The sequence below is a fragment of the Sorex araneus genome, chromosome 2, assembly GCF_027595985.1.
Source record: "Sorex araneus isolate mSorAra2 chromosome 2, mSorAra2.pri, whole genome shotgun sequence".
Taxonomy (NCBI): Eukaryota; Metazoa; Chordata; class Mammalia; order Eulipotyphla; family Soricidae; genus Sorex; species Sorex araneus.
This window is the reverse complement of record NC_073303.1, coordinates 189,954,659-189,982,379: the sequence shown is the minus strand read 5'-3', so window position 1 is coordinate 189,982,379 and position 27,721 is coordinate 189,954,659. Positions and strand designations below refer to the sequence as shown.

Sequence of the window (27,721 nt, the reverse complement as noted above, 5' to 3'; positions counted from 1 at the left end):
CAAACAAGGATTCAGTTGATGGGAAGTGTTTTCTAATTGAAGAAAATATATCTTTAATAATGTACATTGGTATTTATTTCAAGGATCCTAAAAAAAAGATTTAACATTTAAAATAATCTCAATCCTGTTAAACATGTCTTGTGTGCTAAGTTCCATATTATTCTTTCATTCTTAATATTGCAAAGCTGCTTTTCATGTTAGACTAATGGGATTACAGTTACTCAGATTAAGTATTCATCTTTTTTTCTATAATACAGTAGACAATATTTTCAAATCCTGAAAGTTGGAGAATCTTACTAATTTATAAAGTAATTTTTATAATTATTTTTCAAAGAGGGAGCCATGTTATAGTTACAGCACTGTAGCAAGTGGTTATTTTGGTTTGTGGCTATAACACCAAATAGTTTAACATTTTCAGTATCAAAAATTTAATATAGTTTGTCTAATGACATTATTCTACCAAGTGAATTTTTGTACTATATAAAGTAAACTTTGCTATATTCTCACTTGATCTGTACCAGAAAAAATGAGAAAATGCTTCAGGGAAACCTTGAAAATGTAAATACCACTTCCATGTCAAGCTGAGAAATGGTTAAATGAAAAATGTTTGCATATTTATTTGCTTGAGTTCATATACAAAATTCCTTCTTATACACAGAAGATTTTAAATTATGTTTAAGCTTTGTCATATTTTATTGTCTTCAGGACTTGTTTAAATATTTTATTTAAATATTTTGTTTTATTTAAATAATGTTATTTTCAATAACATTATTTTTAAGGATTTTTCTTAATATTTTTGAGCACTTATTTTCAATAATGCCTGTCTTTATGCACATCAGATGAAAAAATTGTAGGAAAAAATGCATATTAATTTTGCTTTAGTTGTTACCTAATGATCCCGAATATAATTCATTTTCAGTGGATGTGAAATAAAAGTAGCTTGATTTTCTTTTTTCCCTGTGCTTAGCATGAGGTCTACAATTTGAATAGGATACAATGAACAAAGGAGGGAGGAAGAGCATAGCATGAGATGCTCCCGGTGCCACCCACACGCAGTGATGAACACATGGTGTGACGATTACTTTCCCAACACTCCCAGTATGTTGGCGTGTTATCACCACTTGATTAGTGAAATTGGAATATGGATACTTATTAATTGGGTCGTAGCGAGTCTAAGAAAGAACAGCGCCGTGGATCACAGTGTGCCCACTTGCAAAGCCATGCTTTTTTCTCCTCCCTTCTCTACTGAAATCATCTACTCGCTGATCTAATCTACTTGGGAGAAGATGATGGCAGATGTATATGTATCTACATCATCAGTTGCTGCCAGAAATTTTTAGAATGTTTTTCCAATGCTGTTTGCATTCCAGTTGAGTCAAAACTTCCCTATGTCAGAGTGGTTGCTGGGAGAGCTAGGTGTGGTGGGCACAAAAATACTTTGAAAAAACAATTCCAAGGATTTGCCCTACTTTCTTCTTTCATCAAGAAAGCAGCATCTAGGCAAACCTCTAAATAGCTTTGTAAAATTAATATGTAACAATGATCTGAGGTAAAAGGGAAAGAATCAGAATCAGAACAAATCTCTCTTTCAGTTTGAAGTTTGGGCCAGAGTGGTAACTCACTGGGCTGGACACGTGCTCTGCATGAAATTTCTCAGGCATGATCCCAGCACTGATTTGTTCTTTGAGTACCACCAAAAGTGGTCTCTGAAACTACACCTAGGAGTGGTCTTGTGCACCACTGGGCATGACCCCCAAAGAAGATGCAAACAAAAAACTTTGAAATCATTAGTTGTATAACTAAAAATCAAAGTTCAAACCTTTGAGTCTTTGTATTATTAACATTCCAAATATTTTCTTGAAGCCTTTATAGAAGACATCTAGCTTACCCTTTATATTCAAATGATTTGGCCCCAAAAGTCTTCTCATTTAAGTCCTTCTCAAAGTGTTATATTCTAAATATGACAATCAGATAATTTGTTTAGGGTCATACAGCAGAATACTTGTAATATTGGAGATATTTGAGTAACTTTTTGACCAGACATTTTAATTCATCTTATCTGAAGACATTTTGGAAAATCTAATCTCTTTTTAAGGTTAGATATATTTTATATTTTAAAAGCAATTTTTTATTTTTCATGTTACAGATATAAATTTTTATATAGCTTGTAAACGCACTGATGTTAATCTTGTGAAAACTGTTTATATAGGCATCGTATTTCACTCAGCTTGTGAGTAAAGCCACTTTTGTTTTATAGTACACTCTTCAATTTTATGGGTGTTTATTTCCGCAAAATAGGGCAGTATATGTCTCAGCTCAATAGTGTTGCAGTTGAATCAAGGCAGAAAGTACTTTATTTTTGACAACTAGAATAATTCATAAACTGTTGCCAATTTGGTAAAGGTAGATACCTCCTGGTGATTTCAAAAATGAATTGATTAAGATTGGCGGAGGTGCTTCAGGACTTTCTCAAATATTTTGTAATCAAATGATCTAAAAACATAGGGAGAATTTACCTTTACTCTGAGGTGAAGTTACTTTCCACTTGGGATTTCTTTGTATTCTTTGTATTTTGTCGGGAATATTAGACTTGGGTATTGATGATACTATCAAAATTCACTTAGCAAAAGTGTATGAGTTTGGAACCATCAGTCTGTATTAAGCAGCAACTAGTTTTGGAGCCAGCGTGGTAACACAGTGGGTTGGGCGCCTGCCTTGCATGTAGCTGACTCGGGTTCAATTCCCAGAACCTTATAGGGTCCCGTGAGCCTGCCAGGAGGAAGCTCTGAGCACAGTCGTGTGTGTTCTACAAACAAACTATAAACACCAACTAATTCGCTCTGCCTGAAAAACATTTTTTCATCTAAAACAGCACTCAACACTTGAACAGTTTTGAAGGAGCCCCTTACCCCTGTCTTTGATCGGAAAGAGACACGTGCTCACTGAACTGCAGAATGTTTATGGCGTTCTCTTCAATGGCATTAACATCTTCTGTGTGCTTCTTTCCTAAATTCCTTGTCCTGGAAACGATGGCTTTCTGTGCGCTGGATGGAGATTCTGTTCTGAAACCGTTTTTCCCTTCTACCTACAGTTCCTACGACTGCAGCCAGCACCCCTGACGCTGTTGATAAGTATCTCGAGACACCTGGAGATGAGAATGAACACGCCCATTTCCAGAAAGCCAAAGAGAGGCTGGAAGCCAAGCACCGTGAGAGAATGTCCCAGGTAAGTGAAACGCTTCCATCTTTCAGCTCTGCAATAAAGGGGACGACTGGGCTTTCCACGGTCAAACTGCTGGGAGTTTCCTGCCAACATGGGAGAGCCTCACAAGGTCCCCATGGTGTATTCATATGCCAAAACCAGCAACAAGCTGGGTCTCATTCCCCTGACCCTGAAAGAGCCTCCGGTACGGCATCGTTGGAAGGACGAGTAGAGAGAGGCTTCTAAAATCTCAGGGCTTGGACGAACGGAGAGGATACTGAGCCCGCTTAAGAAATTCGACAGTCAACGGGATGATGATGATAATGATGATGATGATGATGATGATGATGATGATGATGATGATGATTAGAGTGAACATGAGAAAAAAATTATTAATGGAAAAATATTTAAGGAACTATAACTGAACTAAATATATATTTTTATATATGTAGCATGCTAAGGTTTGCCATTCTCTGGTGTTATAGACTGTGATGAGATGTGCCTAATGTATGTCCTATTTGGTGCAGATTCCCAAAAGATTTCATGATAGACAAGATATAAGATTCACAGGTCTTGCTGCTGTGTGTTTTCTAAGATCGGAGGTCTCCAGTAGATGGTATTAATCTTGCTTTTGTATTTTCTGAGGATTTGACACTGAGTCCTGACTCGTGGTAGAAGTCCCTCCGAGAGTTAGTCTAAAGGAATGAGTGCTGGGCCTTGAAGCACCAAAGTCAAGGCCACACCCCCAACTCCCTCTTATACCAAGTTGGTAGGCCTTGGCCTATTATACCTGTTCTGTTCACTCCGAGGCTGAGAAATGGGGACAGCATACAACTAATGGCAGCCCCCATGACCTAGAACCAAGAAAAGTATTCCAGCGAGCCTATGAGTAAGTCTGCTGTGTGCCCTACTCACCAGGATTTCCCTCGAGAAAGCCAGCAAAGACTGTTTTCCTCTTACTCTCTCTGACTCCTCCAGCCCCCTCATCCCGGGGATTACTCATACTGCCCCCAAGTCCCCTGTAGACCCCGTGGATGTCTTCTGATTAGTCAGCTCCACCTTCCTTGAACAATAACAGAGTCTGCATTTTAAAGGTTTAACACATTTACTTTTTAACTGAGTGGCAACAACGTTTGAATGTACTTTGGAATAATAACATCAAGGAGGCAAGTTACATAACCACAACACTTTGGCTATGTATGTGATAAAAATGTGTAATTCTAGTTGTCCCCCCTAGCATAATTCCAAGGGGAACCAAAATGAGAAGCTAGCTAGAGTGAAATAGAAAATGTTGGGTTTTCTCTGAAGTTAATTATTTTTTAAAATAGGATTGTTTATGAGGAAAGACAGCTGAGAATCACTGAGGTCAACTTAAGCCTGTAGGTAAAAATACTGATTTTTAAATGATGCATATCTAAAATATAGGTTATCATGCAGGGTTACTTTAATTAAAAATTAAATTAAAAATTAATTGGGGGATGTATAGGATCATCAAGAGAACATAAATAGGTAGAATTATTTGTTTTCTTACAGGATTGTTCTTATAATGTAGGTGGTTTTGATTTTATGGGGTTTTTTTGTGGCAGTGGTGGTGATTGTACCTGCTAACTCAAAACATATACTGGATTTCTGTTGTATCTACTTCATAGAAGCTACTAAATACAGGAATTAAAGAAGTTAAAATGCTTTCTTATATTACTTACAAAGTTGACAGCTACATTTCTTTTCTTCGGAATGAAAGTTGAGGGGCAGGAGAGATAGTCAGTGGGTAAGATGCTTGCCTTACACGCAGCTGACCCAGGTTCAGTTCCCGCCAACCTGTATGGTCTCCTGAACCCTGCCAAGAGTGATCCCCAAACACAGCCAATTTTGAACCCCAAAACAAAAGAGTTGATCTTTCTCTGTTTTTCAAAGCCAAGCATCAGTTTCTTAGAAAAACTTTTTTTCCTGTCACAAAAGGTAAATTAACTTAGCTCACCTGTTGTATTTTCCATTTTATAAAGGCAGGTGGGTTCATGTGGGGGCAAAAACCCTGTATTTAGAGCCACAAAATGTCCTTTTTTTCTCTTCATTTTTCTACATGAGCTTCAGAGCTCACCTGGTCCAGTGAATGAGTCTGGTCAGGCCTAGCTGTACAAATGAAATGAATTAAATAACCGGAGACTCAATCAAATGATACAGATTTTGTAAAGAGTAGGCGAGTCAGAGGTCAAAGGTAACGTACCTTTTTCTGGTACCTCAGCGGAAGCCATTGCTCATAGAGAAAGATGGAGCCTGCAGTGTGTTAATCTTGTACTAATTAGGACTCCAAGTAGCGGTTGGCATGAACTATTTTCATCGGTGAGGGTGGAGGCTATAATTAAGTTGCCCTGAATATAAACATTGGTTTTCATGGGTATAGTCGCGCTTTAGTTCTTCTGTACTAAAGCATCTTTAATTGATAAGGATATTACCTGCCTCAGAAGTTCAAAGTCCAATTTCTGAACATACAAAGTGAGTTTAAAAAAAAACAAAACAAAACAAAAAAACAGGCAAATGTAAAATGGACGGTTTTCCCTTTCCAATAAAGTGTTTGGTTTCTCTCTCAAACAAATTTTGAGGTTCCTTTTTAAAGAATTCTTGGCAGAGGCCCACACAGTGAGCGTGTTTGAAGCCAGATATTGAAATGCTCTTATTTAGTATCTCATCTCTGAAGCAGAAGTGGGCTTCAATGACCTCCTCCCACCCGTCTCTCTTTAACTGGTAGAGACAGGAAAGCGTCTGAGCCCGTAGGTGTCTTTTCTTCAACATTCTGTTTGTTCATAGCAACAGGATACTTGTCCTAGTTTTGCTCGGAACGTTTTTTAGACACTGTTTCATGTGCTCTTCAAGTGTGATAGAACCAGTTCACTCTCTCCTATTTACTTCATAATTCCAGGAAAACAGCAGGGGGAGGCGAGTCTTTCATATAAGGAGTTATTGTGACAAGATGATCAAATATCTCATTTAAAACCCATGTGGGGGGCTGGAGAGATAACTCAAGGGGCTGGCATGCATTTCTTGTGCACTCTTGGACCAGAGTTTGGACCTTAGCTGCACGTGTTCACAAGTACCAATGATTGTAGCCTTGCAGGCACCCAGCACCTCCGCGCCCCAAACAGCATCACATCACTGCTATGAACATTGAACTCTATGACCCTGTTGGCTTAGTACCACGGGAAATGGCCCTCAGACTCTGTGAGCACTGCTTGGATGGTCCCTTTCCCCCAGTTGATGATTTGATGTGTCATTATCTCTTACAAAGTCTCTATCCATATTTATGCCAGGGCCTAGAGAGATAGTATGGGGGTCAAAGCCCTTGTCTTTCGTACAGCTAACCCAGATTCATCTTGGCATCCCACGGTTCCTGGAGCATCACTGGGTGTGATCCAGTCATGCACAGGATTGACCTGGGCAATCCCCAGCACTACAGGACCTGAGCATGTGCCCTCAGGTTCTGACATTAAACCAACGGCCCAGTCGATTGAGAATGAATGAGAATTAATTGAGAATTGAGAAAGTGACCCCTGGGCTTCCTCACCTTCACTTGGGATGGCCCCATAAAATAAATAGTTATTCCAATCCTGTTTCTGTGGGTGATGTTGAAAGAGGATCTTGTTTAAGAGGTACCCCCTTAATGGTGAGTCCCTGTAAGCAATAGAGTCCCACAGGCTAGAAATTCTGCACTCATGCTCCGTAGATCACAAGTGTGCAAGTGCACATTTTAATCAAATGTGATTTTGCTTATGCTTACTTGACCTTCCTGAATTTTATTTTATCTAGTTCAGGTATATGTCCCACTTTTAAAAACCCATCGACTTTGGGGCTGGAGCGATAGTGCAGCAGGGAGGGTACTTGCCTTGCGTGTCGCCGGCCTGGGTTCAATTCCTAACATCTCATATGGTTCCCTAAGTCCTCCAAGAGTGATCCCTGAGCACCAGTCGGGAATAAGCCCTGAGCATCACTGTGTGTGGCCCAAAAAACAAAATAATATAGCACTGTCGTCCTGTTGTTCATCGATTTGCTCAAGTGGGCACCAGTAACGTCTCCATTGTGAAACTTGTTGTTACTGTTTTTGGCATATTGAATACACCACGGGTAGCTTGCCAGGCTCTGCCATGAGGGCGGGATGCTCTCGGTAGCTTGCCGGGCTCTCCGAGAGGGATGGAAGAATCAAACCCAGGTCGGTCGTGTGCAGGGCAAACGCCCTACGTGCTGTGCTATTGCTTCATAAACTCTAGGGGACAGGGAGTTTGCTCAAGACATCAAGTATATGCCTCACATGCGCAGGACCTAGAGTTTGTCTTTTCACACTTTGTGATCACTCCCCCAAGCACCAGTGAGTGTTGCATTGGTGACCCCCAAGCTCTGCCCTTGCACATCTCTGGAGTGCTAGAGGTGGAACCCCTTTAAAAAGAAGAAATCAAGCGTGACAATGAGTTGTACACATGAGAGGGAAAAGGCATCTGTAGGTGGTGAGAGTCTAGTACCGTATTTCCACATGGATAGCAAACCTTTTTCTTTCCGGTTAGATCCATGAGTCATCGTGATTTCAGGGAATCTTCAAAGAACATCGGGAGAAAAAGAAGGAAACTTAATTTCCCATGAAACAAATTAGTCTGGTTACCAAATTAGCCTAACATACTAAGATTATTTTTGTGTTATATTCAAAACTTGGCCATGTGTATGCTTTTGGAATTTCTTGAGGGTTTAAGGGGAGTGTGCACTGTTTGACCTCTTCACAGCAAGCAAAATCCCCCCTCTTCTTCAGGGTAGATGTAAAGATTTCTGATAACAGAGAACTTTGTGACTTCCCCCATTATGGGCTTCTTTTTGTTACACAAGATGTTATGTATATTTTTTCAAGCTCTCCACTTGCAAACTACAGAGTTTTAAATCTTACAACTTATTTTCTCGGAAGATTAAAATCTGTATTCAATTTTTAGTGGAAAACCTTATTTAAACCACTTGTGCTATCCATGAATCATTTATACTTGTATACATTAAATAAAATGACTTTGGGGTCATTTATCTAGGAAAGAAAAAGCAATCACCTTCATTCCACAGAGCCATATTCTTGCAATAAACATGCACGTTTATATTTAATAGGCAACGACAATAGATGATGCAACCTAATAGGAGGTCAAATATGAGATAAGAATGAAATGTCATCATTTTTTAATGTTTAAGATGACAAAAATAGAAAATTATAATCCTCATTCCATTTATTTTTTTGAAGGTGAATTGATGACTTTAAATTCAATTGTTTTCTTATTTTGCAGGTCATGAGAGAATGGGAGGAGGCGGAACGTCAGGCCAAGAACTTGCCAAAAGCTGATAAGAAAGCAGTTATCCAGGTAAAATTCTGCACAAATTGAACATACAATCAAGCCTTTTAATTTTGTGCTACAAGTTTTTTTAAACAGCTGCTAGAACCTCATGCATAATAATCCATCAGGTTGGACTACTACCAGTTTCTGTTTATAACTGGATTGCTTAAACCCTACCTTGTGTTGTTCTTAATTGGTTTATCATTCATTTTCATTAAGCTCACTACTCGGAGCTTACTTATCTGTAATATATATTTTTGGTTGCCATAAGATGCTACCTCTTTCCTTGGAAAAAAACGATGTGAGAATTTGGAATTTTTGTTTGGAAGTCATACCTGGCTGTGATCAGGGCTTATTCCTGGCTCTGTGCTCAGGGATCACTTCCGGAGAAGCTCAAGGGACCATATGTGGTACCAAGAATCAAATCCAGGTCAGCCAAGTGCAAGGCAAGTGCCCTGCCCACTGTATTATGTCTTCAGCCCCAAGGAAATAAATTTTTGACCAAATAGGTAAATGGCAAGATTATCATGGTCAAAAGAGGAATTTTTGTTTTAATGCGCAATGTCATTTAGAATTTTCAAGAGAACAGAACATTATATATGTATATACAAACATAAATATGTATATTTATGCTTATAAATATATATAAAGAGATAATAGGAAGTGAAATTAGCCTAGTAAATAAAGCATACTGATTTCAGCCTGCTGCCCATTATTGGGATATCCATTGGCTTTGAGTAAGATGGAATTATAGCTAGCCCTTGTCTTTTCTTTTTACCATTTGTATTATACCAAGAATTAAAAAACTATTCATTATACACCACACCCATCACCAGGGGCTGGAGCGATAGCACAGAGGTTGGTCTTTCGCCTTTCACGAGTCCGACCCCTGTTCGATTCCTCCGCCCCTCCCGGCAAGCTACCGAGAGTATCTTGCCCACATGGCAGAGCCTGGCAAGCTCCCCATGCGTATTGGATATGCCAAAAACAGTAACAATAAGTCTCTCAAAGAGAGATGTTACTGGTGCCCGCTCGAGCAAATTGATGAGCAACGAACGGGATGACAGTGACAGTGACCCATCACCAGACTGCTCACCCCACCCCCCAGGTCCCAAGGATGCTTCCCCTCAAAAGCCCCCCTGTGTAAACTCAGTTCGGGAGAGAAAGTCTCCAGTTCTGCTTTGATGATAGCCCTTTGAAAGGCATGAATAGTCCTATTCTATTGTTCAATTCATGACTCTGTGTGTGTGTGTGTGTGTGTGTGTGTGTGTGTGTGTGTGTGTGTGTGTGTTTCTGCTGCAGCATTTCCAGGAGAAAGTGGAGTCTCTGGAGCAGGAAGCCGCCAACGAGAGACAGCAGCTGGTGGAGACACACATGGCCAGAGTGGAAGCCATGCTCAACGACCGTCGCCGCCAGGCTCTGGAGAACTACATCACCGCCCTGCAGGCCGTGCCACCTCGGGTAGGATTGCCGAGCTGTCCCTTCCCAACCCCTTCCCCACAGGCAGGAGGCAGGGGCTGCTCAGGACTACAGATCAGAAGCTAGAAGGAAGGAAAAATGTCATGAGCACCATTAGCTCCTACTTATCCCCTTGGGTGGAGCGAATATTACAGCAGGTAGGGTGGGGTAGGGCGTTTGCCTTGCATGCGGCCGACCCAGGTTTGATTCCTCCATCCCTCTTGGAGAGCCCGGCAAGCTACTGAGAGTAGCCAGCCCGTCCGCATGGCAGAGCCTGGCAAGCTCCCCGTGGTGTATTCGATATGCCAAAAACAGTAACAGCAAGTCTCACGATGATGACTGGTGCCCGCTCGAGCAAATCGATGAGCAACTGGATGACAGTGCTACAGTGCTATTCCCCTTGAAAAGGCCTCAGGTCTCAGCCTGCTCCGGGGGCCTTTTCGGTGGGATGTGCACCTGGGTTGCTCTGCAGAAGAGTAGGGCCAAGTTCATCCCATAGTCTGGGATAGTGCTGAAGTTGGGAAGCATGGGAGGAGGGAGGACTTTAGCAGCAACCAAGCCTGGCCCATTCATCATGTCAGTGGCGAACCTGAGGTCAAGAGGAGGGAAGATTTGACAGAGGTTGAAAGGATTTGCCAAATCCACCAGAAGTACAGTTCATGTTGGTTGATAAGCAACAAACAGGTCATCTGCCCAGAAAGTCTTACCCCAGCAGTGCCAGCATAGATTTCCCGAGTGAGGTGCCACAGCAAAGCTGGTTCGTTTGGATCTAAGGGCCATTCTGAGTATGACTGTCACATTACGTCTACTTGGTGAAATCTCTAATTGGTGGCTTAGTCATTTCTCATGCAGTTCTATCAAGTTTGATGTGGTATATTTTGATGCTTTATTTTCAGATGCATACATACATGTTCAGGATGGTCAGATAGTTTTGACATGTCTCTTATTCAGAAATGAACTTTTTATCCCTAATAATAGAATTCTACTTAGTCTAATATTACATAAAGTCATCCAGCTTTCTTTTTATTAATGATAACATGGTGGTGGTTTTTATTTTTTTGCTTTTTGGGTCACACCCGGCGATGCACAGGGGTTACTCTGGCGCTGCACTCAGGAATCACCCCTAGTGGTGCTCAGGGTACCATATGGGATGCTGGGATTCGAACCTGGGTTCGCCGAGTGCAAGGCCAACGCCCTACCCACTGTGCTATTCCTCCAGCCCCAACATAGAGGTTTTTTATTTTCATTCTTGTGCTTTTAACCTTTTTGTTAATATTTGAGTGCATTTCTTGATGTGCGGCAGTTTAGATTTGAATCTTATTTTTTCATGTGAAAGGCCATATAGCCTCCATGACATTATTCATATGGTTTCAATGTGGTTTTGAGTAAATCTGTCATCTTGTTATTTGATTTCTATTTGTTCCATCTGTTCTTTATTCCCCTTTACTTGTTTTGGGTTGGGTTTTTTTTCTGCCGCTGGAAGCAATTATTTTTTTACGATCCTATTTTAGCTCCCTTTCTAGCTTTTTAACTGTCTTTATTTGTCAATTTAGTCATTACTTTAAGGCTTATAGAAAATACCTTTAACTGGGTCATGACAATATTCAGTGTATTCAAATGATAGTACAGCATCACATTATATAGTCATTACTTTAAGGTTTGTAGAAAATATCTTTAACTGGGTCATGATAATATTCAGTGAATTAAACGATAGTATAGCAGTACATTTTACCAGTTCAAGTAATATTATTGTGCTTGTTCAAAATCAAACACTAAAGTAAAGTACTTCCATTTCCTCTCTTCTAATTTTTGAGCTATTGTAATACTTTACCATACATTATGTTATTTTTTTGAAGTCAATTATCCTTGAAAGAATTTTAAATCATAAGAAAAAATATTTATTTGAGTATATAGTGCCATTCTGGGTCTTCTTTCTTCTTTGAGTAGATCCATCTAAAATCATTTTCCTTATCCCAAAGAACTTTTATTTCCTGTAGGCTGGTAAAAATTTCTTTGACTTTGGTAAGTTTGAAATCATCTTTATATCATCTTTGTATTTATCTAGGAGTTATCCCTCAGCAAGTTATCCCTCACCAAAAAAACAAAAAAAAAATGGGGAGTGGGAGTAGAAATGTAAGTGGAATTAAAGCAGTGTCAGTCTCTGGCTAAGTTATTCCCCACTACTGAGGCAAGAGCCTCTCATTCAAGTGTGGGTATTGAATTATCCCCTCTGGGTGCTAGCACTGTAGCTCTGTCGTCCCGCGTCATTCATCAATTTGCTCGAGCGGGAACCAGTAACATCTTCATTGTGAGACTTGTTACTGTTTTTGGCATATTGAATACGCCACGGGTAGCTTGCCAGGCTCTGCCGTGCGGGCGGGATACTCTCAGTAGCTTGCCGGGCTTTCCGAGAGGGACCAAGGAATCGAACCCGGTTCGGCCTCGTGCAAGGCAGATGCCATACCCGCTGTGCTATTGCTCCAGTCCCTCTGGGTGGTACTGCCTGAAATAAGGCTTTTCAGTGGTGGTTTTTGAATGCTGCTTATTACTCATCCTAAACAGACATCACCTCCAAATCTCTATGTTTCCTCTCTGAGCATGTCCTTTCCCTCTATTCCTCTGTCCTCTCCAGGTCTTGTACACTCTATATTCTTACTCATACCCTCAGTTTTGATGGTCCAACTGACTTGGCCTGGTGTCCCTTCCTGGAGATACCCCCTGAAGACTCAAGCCAGACTATACTTAGGCAGTGTGGAAATTCACCTTTGTTTCCCTTGTCTCAGGTACCACTGCCATTCACCTGGTAGCTAACCTCTTGCAGAAACATAGTTTGTGTTTTTGGGTGTTGTTTTGGGTGGCACAGTAAAATCTAGCCCCATTTTCCAGTCTTGGCTGGAAATGGCAATCTGTGTGCATCATGTAACTTTAACCAAAAAAAATAAAAATCTCCCAGGGCTGGAGCGATAGTACAGCAGGGAGTGAGTTTGCCTTGAATGCTGCCGACCCAGGTTCAATCCCCGGCATCCCATATGGTCCCCTGAGCACTGCCAGGAGTGGGCTGAGTGCAGAACCAGGAGTAACCCCTGAGTATAACCAGGTGTGACCTAAAAATCAAAAAAATAGAAAAAAAGAGCAAAAAAGTCTATCCATTTACTTCTTTTTTTAAATGCTCACTTAACGCACACACACACACACACACACACACACACACACACACACACACACACACAGTGAAAACTATAAAAGAGCCCCTGGCAGTCTTCCAAAGAGCGAGATAGTATTGACCCTGTTCTCCTGATGATATCACTGAGATTGAGTGGCTGGTCCAGGGTGACTCCACTAATAAAGGACATCAGAGATAGTGAATCACAGTTGACCATGACATGCCTTCTTCCTGGACCTTGTGTCTTCTCTGAACAAAGAGCCTTTGAACAGGGATATTAGCATTTTAATTTTCTATTCAGAGAAAAAAAAACCTCTGTGCTAGCTCTGTACCCCAAACTTGCGTTTGTGTCTCCATGCAGAAAAATAATTTCTTGGTTTTTTTTTTTTCTAGAGGACACACTTTCGGGGTTGTAGCCATTGGCTTCATTTACTAGAGCAGAGCAGGGTCATGGTTTGAAAGGCGGGAAAGGGGTCTAACAAATGCACATTTCAGATCTTTTTATTTCAGTCTCATCCATCACAAGGAAGACAGTGGGTTTCAACTAGTGCATCACTGTCACTGTCACTGTCATCTCGTTGCTCATCGATTTCCTCGAGCCGGCACCAGTAACATCTCCATTTTGAGACTTGTTGTAACTGTTTCTAGCATATCCAATATGCCATGGGGAGCTTGCCAGGCTCTGCCACGCGGGTGAGATACTCTCGGTAGCTTGCCAGGCTTTCCAAGAGGGTTGGAGGAATCGAACCTGGGTCGGCCGCGTGCAAGGCAAATGCCCTGCCACTGTGCTATCACTCCAGCCCAACTAGTGCATATTTAAAATAAAACTTAAATACTAGTGAAGCCAAAGTGATACAGAAAGTACAGAAGTATCGAAGGTAACATGGTTGCCTTGCAAGCAGCCAACCTGGGTTCGATCCCCAGTACCCTATATGGTTGCCTGAGCTTGCTAGGAGTGATGCTGAAGTCCAGAACCAGGGAGGGAGTAAGCCCTGAGCACCACCAAGTGTGGCCTCAGAAAAAAACAAAAACAAAACTTAACTACTATATTCGGAAGAACTGTTTTATTTATAGTTGTTAGAAAGATCAAATCACTTACCCAAGGATTCCTGTTCAGTTCTTACCTCGTGCTTGTGTGTTCTTGTGTAGTAAAAATGAGATTGGGTAGGCCGAGACCTACAGTTTCCGTTCAGCTCATTTCTTTCAGTGTTTTATTTTAATTTCTTGGTTGACCTAATATGGTACTTAGCTTGGCAGTTGAAGATCGAAATGTTTAATGATCTCTCCCACATACTTAACACAGTATCCAGGAAATGTGAAATGTTAAATGTTCGTTGGAGTTAAGTAAATGCATTAGCAAAAAGTAGTTCTTCTGTAGACTCTGTAGCTAAAATCACCTTTAGATTTTACCTCCCTGAACCCTCACCAAATTGTATCAGACAGTCTCAGACTCCACAGCTTGAGATGAGTCCTACCATGCTTGACAGTGATCCATAGTTTCTCTGTGACCACCCTAATTTTCCACATGTTATAACAGAATATAAAAACATGTCTTTCATCCCCGGGAGCATGAGCCTCTGAGTGGAACCTATAACAAGTGACTTAATTAACAGGATTCTTTCTCCCACCTGCAAATTGTAATTTATTGTTCTCCTTCAGAATTGGCATTGTTTCTATCTTTGTCATCTATAATTTTTTAAAAAGAACAGAAACGAAAAAATTCTTGAAGGTTGAGGTAAGATTTTGAAGTAGTTTTGCCGTGCATGTTGCCCATCTTACTTAGTTTGGTCCCCAACATCCTATAGGATCCCCAAGCACCTCCAGGAGTGATCCCCGAGTGCTCAACCAATAGTAAGATCTAAGCTCCACTATGTGTGACCCAGGGTGGGGGAAAAGGGAGGGCGGAAAGGAGGGAGGAAAGGAGGATAGAAGGAAAGAAGGAAGGAAGGAAGGAAGGGAGGGAGGGAGGGAGGGAGGGAGGGAGGGAGGGAGGGAGGGAGGGAGGAAATCTGGACCAAAAGAGGTAATATTTCAAGTGTGGTCTTTCATGCCCATGGAAGTTTTGCTGGCTTTACATTTATGTGCTCAAGATTTGTTGAAACCTGAAGTTTACAACTGTGAAAATAGTGGCCTTGAACCTATTTGTGAAAACAGGAGTCGCTCTTTCTTGACAGATGATTAACTTTCCCGGTCACAGGGTTGGCAAGCACAAGGGCCGTTTATTGCTCCAGGAGAGGTTTTTCTGAATAAGTCTCTGGTCGCCTGGAAAGGGAAGGTGCTCCCCATAAAGTGACTCATTGACTTTCTCCTTTCCGGCAGAATTATATCCAGAACTTTTAAAGGCTCCTGATAGATAATTCCCTCCCTTCAGGAAATGGTTCAAGCACACATGTTGATTATAAAAAAGATGTCAGATTTCTGGATCCAGCACACAGCTATGGAGTGCAACAGTTGGACTGAATAGATAGATAATTTAAATTTTTTTTTAATTTATTTATTTATCCTTTTTTATTGAATCACCATGAGATACAGTTACAAGATTTCATGTTTGAGTTTCAGTCATACATTGATCAAACACCCATCCCTTCTTCAGTGCACATCATTCTCCACCACCAATGTCCCCAGGTTCCCCCGCCCCCCCCCCCCCCGCTTTCCCACCCTCCTCCTGCCTCCATGGCAGACAGTTTCCCCCATACTCTCTTCTACTTTTGGGCATTATGGTTTGCAATACAGATGCTGAGAGGCTGTCACATTTGGTCCTTTATCTACTTTCAGCACACATCTCCCATCCCGAATGATCCCTCCAACCATCATTGCCTTAGTGTGATCCCTTCTCTATTCCAGCTGCCTCTTCCCCCAGCTCATGAGGCAGGCTTCCAACTATGGGGCAATGTTCCTTGCCCTTGTGATAGATGCTTTCTTATACTTCCTGGGTGAACTGAGAGTAAAGCAACACATTCAAACTTGGGTTTTATTTTGTCAATCAAATGTACACAGTTGATTGTAAGACCAGGGACCCCAAATTTATGAAATTATATAAGTGATGCAAGCGAAAAGGGCAACATATCTGAGAAGTGGGGAAATTAAATTTTAAAAAAGTATTACCCTCTTAGGTAAAGAGCTCTAGATTGGAAATTAGAAAAGCCCATATAGGGAGAGACCATAAAGTATACATATTTCTTCAAAATTCCCTATATCTGCCACCATCAAAACCCAAGCCATGAAAAAACAAACCTTAACATCTTTTTGAAATTAGTGCAGTGAATTTTCTTGCTGTCACCGGTTTGAAGATGCTGTGTCTTGAGATGTGTTCTCCGTTAAAACAGCATACTAGATGGATAGATACAGGTCAAGAGTAAGTGGAGAATGTACATCACTTTTTACTACTGAAATGGTTATTTTTTAACATGGCTACAAGAAGGCTATTTTACTATTAGAACTTCTTATAAAGGGGCTAGAGAAATAGTATAGTGGGTAGGGCACTTGCCTTGCATGCAGCTGACCTGGGTTCAATCCCCCGTACCCCATAAGATCTTCCAGAGTCAGCCATCAGTGGTTCCTGAGCACAAAGCAAGGAGTAAGCCCCGAGCATAGCTAGTGCAGACTAAGCTCCAAAAAGAAAAAAAAAGAGAGAAGAAAAAAAACTTCTTGTAAAATACCAATTAACTCCATATTATTCGTTAATTAATTTTAAAACATTTATTGGCAACCGAGGAATGCCAGGATCTATATTAAGAGTTTAAAGATATATTATTATACTCCTGGACAGTGATCAGTGTTCCAAAATGTAAATCTTCTGTTTTGAGGTTAAAGCTAATTACTTCAGGAAAGCCCTTCCTTAATCCTTTAGGAAATTTCTCTTTGAAATTATTTTTCAATGTCATACAGTTGTGAATGCAGTTCAAATTGGAAAGTGCCACATTTGATGTAAACAGATATACTTTGTAATTAAGGGCTGAACACTGTCAAAAACAATAATGACAATAAAATGAATTGGATGTAATTAGTTCCCCAGGAGCGGAGCTTTTCCTTTTATTATCTCTCTTCTTGCTGTAAATTTTAATAATAAGATTAGTCATCCAATGTCAATATAATGAGATTTCAGTATTAGTGCATAAAACATCTAAATAGTAAAATAAGGGAAATGTGGCAGAAAGTTATTACTCGTTACAGAAGCTTAAAGACTTGAGAATGTTTAAAATTGCAAGCTTAGATGTTGAAATGTTTCTTAAACTCTACACTCAGTAACCTTATGACAAACTTCTGAACTTTTATGCTTGTTTTCTAATCATATACGTATTCCTGTCTTAAATTATAAGTATTGTGATCAGTTACAGAATTTAAGAGGGCATATTTCTATAGAGATGCCAATATTTCCTATCACTTCCCATGTATATTTTAGTGTTTCAATCAATATTTTAAGTAATTCATCTTTGTTCTAACACAATAAAAACTGCCAAGACAATCAAGATTCTCTGTTAATCTGTAATACATTATGCAGCCCTAGAAATAACTAATTTTAAGTCTTGGGAATTCAGGATTCTACCTAAAAGTTGTCAAGACATTTACTTCTTTATTTGAATAAAATATGTGTGAATCCTATATCTTAAACAGGGTATTTTTATTTTTCATCTCATGCAAATGAAAACTTTCTTAAAATACAGGGAAATGTTATCATATTTTCTTTCTTAACTAAAACTTGCATTTATACTAACATACAGACATAACTGCCATTTTATTTGGTATGCTTTATCTGCCGACCCCAACATGAGAGCTGATCTAATTTTTTTTTTTTTATTTCTAAGCATGATTCTAGGAAATGTGTTTACATGAGTAAATCAGCCAAGCAGAGCCCTATAATTCACTTATTGAGGCACAGGATAATGTCTCCCTGAATTATCTTATGTCCTACAGCATGGACATTAAGAAGAAAAAGTTGATATTTATATAGATGCAATTGTGTATCTGAGCCCACATAGGCAATGATGAGGTCACAGCCTCCAGGGGGTTCTTAGAGCTCTTTGTCCTTGGGGGAACTTTGTTCTCTGCTAGAAAATAAAAGTCCTGCTGAGGTCTGGGGAATCAGGAGAGCCAAGCTCCAGGGATTAGTAGGGTGGGAATGGTGCAAGTTTAGGAATATATTTCTGAAGCCTATTTGAAATTTTTTTTAAATGGAGGTCATTCAGTGAGATGGCAGTTTTATTTCTTGATTCATTGCCTTTATTTATTTGCTTGTTTTTAATTGAGTCATCATGAGATACAGAGTTACAAAGCTGTTTATGGTCTGATTTCAGTCATTTAGTGTTCCAACACCCAACCTTCCACCAGTGTCCATTTTCTACCACCAATGTCCCCAGTTTCTCTCCTGCCTTCCTCCCCACAACCTGTCTCTATGGCAGGCTCTCTCTCTCTCTCTCTCTCTCTCTCTCTCTCTCTCTCTCTCTCTCTCTCTCTCTCCACCCCACCCCACCCTTTTGGGCATTATGATTTGCAAAACAGATACAGAGAGGTTATCATGTTTGTTCTTATTCAGAATGAATGATCATTTCCAACTATCTTTGTCATAGTGGTCCCTTCTGTATCCTAACTGTATTCTCTCCCAGCACTTGTAAGCGTGGAACATAGATTTAATTATCCATCTTACTAGAAGATAAGAATGCACTTTTAGAACAGAATGTACAAATGTGTTCAGAGAAGCCAACTTTAAGCTGATACCTTTAATCATTTTCCCATAATCCTATACAGATTGGCACAGGACCTCCCCATCTTTATGTTTCCCTTCCCTACATCTGATGCATTAGCAAAGGCACAGAGGAGTGCCAAATACCAAGAACAGTAATTAAAAGATTGAGCAAGGAAAATCTAGATGGTCTTCTGCACAATTAAAAGAGATGAGATTAGTATGTCCCAAAAGAATATCACCTGTACTCGAAATTCAGTACTCCGACTCATGGTACGGACTCCCATTCAATTATTTCTGTTTTTCAACTCTTTGAATGACTCTGTAGAACTATCTTTCACTCAGTCCATCTTCGATTTTCCTTGACAGAATCAGTGATGAGGACAAGCCCTTTTGTGCTTTTTTTTGGCTCACTATGACATGGGGCAGCACCTCCTCTCTGGTAGTGTTGAGATGAAAATTGGATGAGCTACATGTTGGAGGTCCTGAAGACACTCATTTGCTGAGTTGTGTGAAGTACTGAAACACTGTCTCATATCAGCAATATGTGTTGAATGATTATTTCTTAGAAGAAAGAGGGGACAGTGGGAGAGACTTGTCTTGGAGGTGTGAGCCCAGGGTTCAATGCTTGGGAATGAAGGAAAGAAGGGAGGGAGGGAGGGGAGGGGAGGAGGGAGAGAGGGAGGGAGGGAGGGAGGGAGGAAGGAAGGAAGGAAGGAAGGAAGGAAGGAAGGAAGGAAGGAAGGAAGGAAGGAAGGAAGGAAGGAAGGAAGGAAGGAAGGAAGGAAGGAAGGAAGGAAGGAAGGAAAAGAAACAGGAAGTTGGAGGGAAGCAGAAGAAACCCATAATACATGTTGAGCACCTACTGTGTTCTAGACATTAGACTTGGCGAGTGACACTGGGCACTTTTCATCTCCCTCTGTTCTGTATGGAAGATAGCCATGTGCAGTGCACACCTGAGATTGAGAATGAGAGGATTCTAATTGTAAGACTCTCCTTTTGGGTAAGACTGAGGTTTACATTAATAATTAGTGGCAGTGTGAACTCTTTATGGTGATAGTGGCAGAAAAGGAGACCCGGATGTCAGGGAGGTAAATTGGCTTCCCCTACTCTCATTGAAGCTTTAGCTCAGACGGGAGAGACAGCTCAGTAGGCTGAGCAGGTGCTTTGCATGCAGGATGCTCGGGTTCAATTCTTGCACTGGCTGGCCCCCCAGGCACTCACAGGAGCCAACCCTGAGCATTGAAGAGGCCAAAAAATAAATTTTCAACAAGACTTTAGTTCAATACATACAGTAATGTCTTAGCCACTTTAGTGGATATACTTGGTGGTTACAATTGTTTCTGGACAAAACGCCTTGTATCTGGACAAAATGCCTTGTAGAAGCATACATAGATAACCAACTGGCAAAAATGGAAAGAGAAAACTTACCAGGACAAGCAATCCTGAGGTTTAATTGAAATATCAACTCTTTAAAGAAAATAATCTAGTTTGTTCAAAACTATAAGACCTTTCCAAAGGAAACCAAATAAAAGAGGCCACTAAGAGAGCACGTTCAGACAATCAACTGCACAAAAATGGGGTAGCAAGCATCGAGGATAAGTGCAGTTCATTGCAACTCTTTTCATCTCCAATGCTGGAAGAATAATTGCAGTCGAACTAGAGGAAATCTTTTAGGCCTTGGTGTCGAATGACAAACAAATATCAAAATACATAATATCCTCATTGCACAGTCCTGAGTATAAAATATTCATCGCACTCAACAATGGTTGACCTTTCATTTCTGACCTTTTAAAAATTACCTTTTAGAGGCAGCTCAGATAGAGAAGGGAACACCAGGTAAAGTGTGGTTCGGAGGACCCGCTAGGGATGGGAGATGCGCGCTGAAAGTAGACTATAGACCAAACACGATGGCTACTCAAGTCCTCTACTGCAAACCACAACACCCATAAGGAGAGAGAGAACAAAAGGGAATGCCCTGCCACAGAGGTGGGGGGGGGCGGGGGGGGATACTGGGATCATCGGTGGTAGAGAATGGGCACTGGTGGAGGGATGGGTACTCTGAGCATTTGTATGACTGAAACACAAGCATGAAAAATTGTAAGTCTGTAAAAAAATAAATAATACTTTTTTTAAATTACCTTTTAGACAACAAAACTAATACTTAGACGGTGGTGAAATTGTTGGTGGTTACAGATAGGAAAAGAGGGGATCGGGAAGGGATTTGTACAAGAGTACAAGAGTCTTCTTGATAGAGGTGATGGTAGAAATTTTCTGGTGAATGTGGTTAGTTTCATGCACACAGGATATGAGGAAAGGTATCACTCTTAAATTCTATGGTATTGTAAACCAGTGATAAATCCATTTAAAAAAAAACATTTTTTAATTAGTTCTTTTAAATTAGGGTGGATAAACCTGTGTCATCTTTTAAGTATCTATTATCTATATAGCTTATCCATTGTTACCTATTTCACTGTTTTCTTTTTTAAAAAAGATTTAAAAGACCATTATCTGATTTGTAGATCCAACCAGATTTCACTGTGTAAATGAAAATTTTAATGATGTGCTGTGAGAAGCTATGTGTCAAACTGTGAGGTCTGGCTTTTGAGCAACCATGGGGAAGGACATTTCTTCTAGGATAAGAGAAATAAATGAGACAGTGGCGCTCAGGTGTTTTTTTTTTAGATGTATTTATTATTTTTCACAAATGACAGGAATGTAGCCTAGGGCAGGCTTAAAGCAAACAAGTACAAAGCTCATCCTGAGAGAGGCAGTGTGTATGGTATGATTTTATATGGAAGATGATGATGAAAGACTGGCACCTGGCCCAGCACTTAGGGATCTCACAGTTGAAGCAGAGAATAAAAATATATAAGTACTCTAATAGTTGTATGATGTGCAGTAATAGGGATTTACATGACATTTCCTGAGGCGCCTAGAGAAATGCACAATTTCTATGTGGGATGTAAGGGACTTGACCCTATTACTAACCAAGTAAGAGAAAAAAGAGACACAACCCATAGAATTTTAGAATTCTAGGGCTGGAGCAATAGCACAGTGGGGAAGGCATTTGCCTTGCACTCGGCTGACCCAGATTCGATTCCCAGCATCCCATATGGTCCCCTGAACACTGCCAGGAGTAATTCCTGAGTGCAAAGGCAAGAGTAACCCCTGTGCATTGCCGGGTGTTACCCAAAAAAGCGGAAAAAAAAAAAAATTTTAGAATTCTGCCCACTGGCCTACATATTCGTATGGGGATGCATGTGTGTGTATTCTCTCTCTCTCTCTCTCTCTCTCTCTCTCTCTCTCTCTCTCTCTCTCTCTCTCTCTCTCTTTCACACACACACACAGCCTCTCTACTCTCAGCTTTTCCAGATGTCCATCATTTACGATTTACTAATAACTAGCTTTGCCCAAATGACCAAAATACTACATACTGATTTGAACTTCTGACTCTGGTTTTTGGTGCTGTTTGTTTATGAAGAAGTCCTAAATATCCAAACTACAAAATCAACAACACTGAATTCATGAGACTCAAACGTTAATAACCAAACTTAAAAGGTGCCTGTGAAGACAGCAGGCTGGGGTTGGGGTGGGTGGGGAGGGGAGGGAATCGGGAACACTGGTGGTGGGATTGATGATGGAACATCGTATATCAGAAATCCAATTATGAATTACTTTGTAATTCACAGTGCTTTAATTAAATAAAATTGGGAGGGGGAGAGGAATGAATGTAAAAATAAAATGGTTTTCCGTAATCACCTAGTAAATGCATATGGTGATGGGATTGCAAAAGTCAGAAGAACTTTGATCCTTTTTTTATTAGATGGCTGTTTTCAAGTAAGGCGGGAATAAAAACGAAGTGGTACCAATTAGGGAAAAGTAGTTGCACTTAAGATTTAATTGTTGCTGAGAGAATTAAAATCTGATAACTTAGAGTTTTAATTAAATTTCAAAGTAAAGGAACTATAGTTTAGCGTTGCCCTTTCTCCTAGAAAAACATAATGTCTCTTAGATCTTATCAGTTACTCCGTGTTCTACAAATTAGTTTGCCTATTTTTTTTCATTTTGATCATTATTCTTATTCTTATTCTGTGCTACTGATGATGGGATTATTTGTAAAACAGTACAGCAGTGATACTCATTAAGGCTGTGTGTGGATGAGCGTGTAACCCAACTATAGAGCTCTTGCCTTGAATATATGCTATCCTGGATTCAAGCCCTGATACGAAATGCATGCACATGTACACACAAATGCACACACATACACACACACACACACACACACGCACATACATACACAGTAGTGCTGTAGCACTGTCATCCCATTGTTCATCTACATGCTCAAGCGAGCACCAGTAACGTCTCCATTATGAGACTTGTTGTTGCTGTTTTTAGCATATTGAGTACGCTGGTAGCTTGCCAGGCTCTGCCGTGGGGGCGGGATACTCTTGGTAGCTTGCCAGGTTCTCCAAGAGGGACAGAGGAATCAAACCCAGGTCAGCCACGTGCAAGGCAAGCACCCTACCCTCTGTGTTATTGCTTCAGTCCAAAGATATTACTAGGTAGGGAAATTAAATGGTAACATGGTTAGAGGCTGATAATCCTCAGTCAAAGTTTCAGTGCTTAGATCAGAGTTAACTACAGTTACTGTTTAGTCATTCCAAAATAAACACATACACAGTATACACACACACACACAAAGTGTATAGATATAAAAGTCTTACATACTTCTATATATTTGGCTGGGAGAAGGAAATTTCCCAACTTACATCACAAAGATCCAAAGTCAGTTCTTCTTATACAGCCAGGTGCTGCTATTTAAGAAGAAGATGTTCGGGCCACAGAGATATCTCAGGTGGTAGAGCACATGCCTAGCATGAGTGAGGCCCCGAGTTCAACTCCCAGCACTAGCTAGGAGGAAAATCACTGTCACTGTCACTCATTGCTCATTAATTTGTCTGAGCAGGCACCAGTAACATCTCCATTGTGAGATTTTGTACTGTTTTGGGCATATGGAATACACCATGGGTAGCTTGCCAGGCTCTGCCATGCAAGCGAGATACTCTCGTAGCTTGCCGGGCTCTCCGAGAGGGACAGAGGAATCAAACCTGGGTCGGTCGCATGCAAGGCAAATGCCCTACCCCCTGTGCTATCGCTCCAGCCCTGGAGGATAATCACCAGACTATTTTGAAACTGCTCAGTGCTCTTATAGAAATGAAACATGGCCCATCCCCTGAGTAACTGCCCACGAAGAGAGCAATCGGGGAGGTCCTGCAAAGGGAGAATGCACAGGCTGATCGGCATTGCTTTTCTTACGAGGCGGTGAGAAAAATGGAACGTGGGACCCAAAGCCAACAGAAGAAATAATACTTTGCTTAAAGCTGAAGTTGCCTTTCCTTTCTTTCTGCAGCCACGCCATGTGTTCAACATGCTGAAGAAATACGTCCGTGCTGAGCAGAAAGACCGGCAGCACACCCTGAAGCATTTTGAGCATGTCCGCATGGTGGACCCCAAGAAAGCCGCTCAGATTCGCTCCCAGGTAAGCTCAGAGTCACTTCAGTCATCATCTGTAGCTTGGCTGATCAGCTTTGCTGCCCTTGGAGAAGATTGATCCCTGTAACCTGGAGTGGGGCACCTCCACAGGAAAAAGCTCTTTAATATCTATAAATCCTGAAGCCATGTTGGTAAACAACCCAATTTTCACATTTTGTGGGTTTGGACAATACTATGGAATGAAGTGCCTACTGTTCCTATTCATTACAGACCATTTAAGTTTCTGGCAAAAGAAATGAAGAAAACAAGTGGCTCATATCTAAGTTTCTAATATTGATTCAGCTCAATTATGGTAGAAAAATCATAAACTCCTTGCTTTGGCAGGATTGGGATAACAGTGAAATCCTATGATAATATATTTTATATTCCTGCATATCTAACAATTGAAACCTGGTGTTTTACCTCTATAAATCTGAAATTTTATGTTGTCCTAAATAAAATTTTTGTGTGCATGTCTACTAGGTATAATTCCATATGGATGTGTATTTTAAGTTCATATGTATAAATTCATATAGTTATAAATTTATGTATGTATATTTATGTGCATATGTGTATATATACATATATAATATGTGTGCATATGTGTATATTTGTGCATATATATGTATCACATATATGGTGTGATTCCAGTCAAGCCGAAATATGTTCTTCATTAGCTTAGCTTTGTTTTTTTGGCCCACACTCACCCGGTGGTGCTCAGGGCTTGCTCCTGGCTCTGTGCTCAGGGATGTCTCCTGGAAGGCTCCGGGGACCATATGGGATTCCAAGGACTGAACCCAGATCGGCCGCTTGCAAGGCAAGCATCCTACCCACTGTACTATTGCTTTGGCCCCTGAATCTATACAGGTTTGCAAAGAAAATTATATAGGACATCAGGGTCCTTTAGGGAGGAACAGTACTAGGAATCGGCATTGGGGAGAAAATAGCTTTTCAGTTGCTTTATTAGTTTGGTTGTGAGCTTAGAATTGACAGTTTATTTTCGGTGCTAGAAATTGAACTCAGCACCTCACAGCTACAAAGGCCTGGCTGCGGCTGCTGGACCACGTGTCTGGACCTGTCACTCAAAGCATAAAGCAGCTCCTGAGTTCGAGGACAAAAATATAGAGCAAGGAAAAGAAGAATGCCCTTGGAGAAAAAAAGCTCCAGCAGCCATTCTTCACTTTGATTCAGGATGTCTGTGTCTGTCTGCAGATAGACGGGGGAAATCAGTGTTCCGACTCCAAAGATGTTTCCCTGAGCCTGTCGTCTTTCCTTGCAGGTTATGACTCACCTCCGTGTGATTTATGAACGCATGAACCAGTCTCTGTCTCTGCTCTACAATGTACCTGCAGTGGCCGAGGAGATTCAGGATGAAGTTGGTAAGCAGGATCTTTGGATATTGTGCGTGGGGAAAATATTTCCCTTGTAAAAGAAAATCAAGGGAGTGGGCTCAACTGGGCAGGTAACCACAGTTGTTCTACTGCAGGGAAATTAAAGGAATCACTTCCTTTGGATGATGAAACCTTAGAGGCTGCCCCTAGCTCTCCCCTCAGTAATTACATCAGTCCCTAACTATCTTCCAAGACTGGGAGTTAGAGACTTGGCGTATGCTATATTTGTCTTATAATGAGCTACTTGTTGGGCTAGCCCTATCTGCATTTTTTTTTCTCATTGAATGAGCTTCGTAAGTATTACCTTATGATATCTTGATGCTTCACAGCTGGAAGGCAAACTCCTTCTTGATCTCTTAGTTATCTATTATCGTAATCTTTTTAAGCGGCGTGATATCACCATTTTGCAGGTGCAGATGTTAAAAGCAGCCGATTTAACTTATACTCATATCCTAAGTGGTACAGCAAAAAAAACGCAAAAACTGTGACCTCCTTCTTACCCGATTTCCTTCTTATGATCCGCTTGTCCTACCCCCATACCTCTTATACATTTTTTGACCTGTGACCCTATGGAATATTCTGGGACCTGACAGGTCATATATGGCACCTGGTTGAGAAACACTGTCTCAACTGTACTTTTGCTATCTTACGTCACTATCTTACAAGACTGCTTTCATATGACTGCCATTGAGACACTCTTCTGGAGCATAAGCCATTGGAAAAGTCAGTAGCCAATAATCTGCTCTCACCCCTAATTATTTATGACTCTTCATAATTAAATTATTAGAACTTTTTATTTAGCGATATACTACTGAAAATAGTGGACATGGATGAGTCATACTTCCACAGAACAGATGGTAACTCACAGCTATCTCCAGTACTTGAAAAATGCCAAGAATAGCGCAGCTCAGTAAATTTTAAATCTGTTTCAAGTAGGATATTTAGATCATTAGAGTCAAGGATTTTTTTTTCTTGAGAATAAAAAGGAAAATTCATCTAAGTTGCATTAAGAGCCTGTTATTTTTTTTTAATAATGTCATTCTGTAGTTACCAAATCCTGAAAGATAATTTTGGGAAAATATCTTTACTGCTTCCATTTTTAAAATCACTGTTTCCCATAGAAAGACAAGCTTGTGGAGAGGCAGAGAGAGTGTACAGCAGGTAGGGTGTTTGCTTTGCACATAGTGACCTGGTTCAGTCCCTAGCACCCCATATGGTCTCCTGAGCACAGAGCCAGGAGTAAGCCCTTTGCATCACTGGGTATGGTCCAAACCCTTTCCATAAAGGAAACGCTTGCTCTATAAATTATATCTGTGCCCCACTTGAACTCCTAACACCAAAGCTAAAGAAGAGAGCTTGCTGGGAAGAATGATTTTCTTGAATTGAGCTCAACCAGCTTATATAATTATTCCTTTGAGGAACATTTAAAAATAACTTACTTCAATGTAGAATTATAGATGAACCAAGATCGTCCATGGGTGCTAATTGTTTTAGCTGAATGGTACTATTTGAGAGCTCTTTGTACTATTCTCTTTTGTGTATGTTTAAATTTTACCATTATAGAACTTGGGAGTTCTCTTACTTTATAAATAGAATCTTCACAGAGTTCTCCTAGTTTATATCTCAGACTCTTTCTAATAGTTTTTAATTAAATTCTTTGTTATCCATCTGAGTTTTTTAAATCTGGCTTTCTATATATAAACAAACATTTTAATTACTTTTATTGAGTTATCACTGGTTTATTTAGCTTTTTGTATCTGTTTGTGTGCATCTGCATATCCAAGCTGACCATCAAATTTCCAGTGCTATGACAACCACCAAAAAATTTCCCACCACCACATCCTTTTGCCCTTCCTCCCATACTCTTCTTTTCCTTCCAGTAACCAGCATCATTTTCAACAAGGTCTAGGAGTTAGCATTTCTGTTTTCAGTCATCATACTTCAT

General features: G+C 40.4%; 1 protein-coding gene across 3 annotated transcripts in view; it reads left to right on the top strand.

Moving 5' to 3' along the window:
- Positions 1-27,721, top strand: part of APP (amyloid beta precursor protein) — a 287,309-nt gene that overhangs the window by 192,050 nt on the left and 67,538 nt on the right. For all 3 annotated transcript variants that reach the window (XM_055128150.1, XM_055128149.1, XM_055128148.1), the window contains 5 exons: positions 3,092-3,225; positions 8,502-8,576; positions 9,852-10,010; positions 24,264-24,392; positions 25,665-25,764. In XM_055128150.1, the coding sequence (XP_054984125.1) occupies positions 3,092-3,225; positions 8,502-8,576; positions 9,852-10,010; positions 24,264-24,392; positions 25,665-25,764 (597 nt within the window). The remainder of the gene's footprint in view (positions 1-3,091; positions 3,226-8,501; positions 8,577-9,851; positions 10,011-24,263; positions 24,393-25,664; positions 25,765-27,721) is intronic.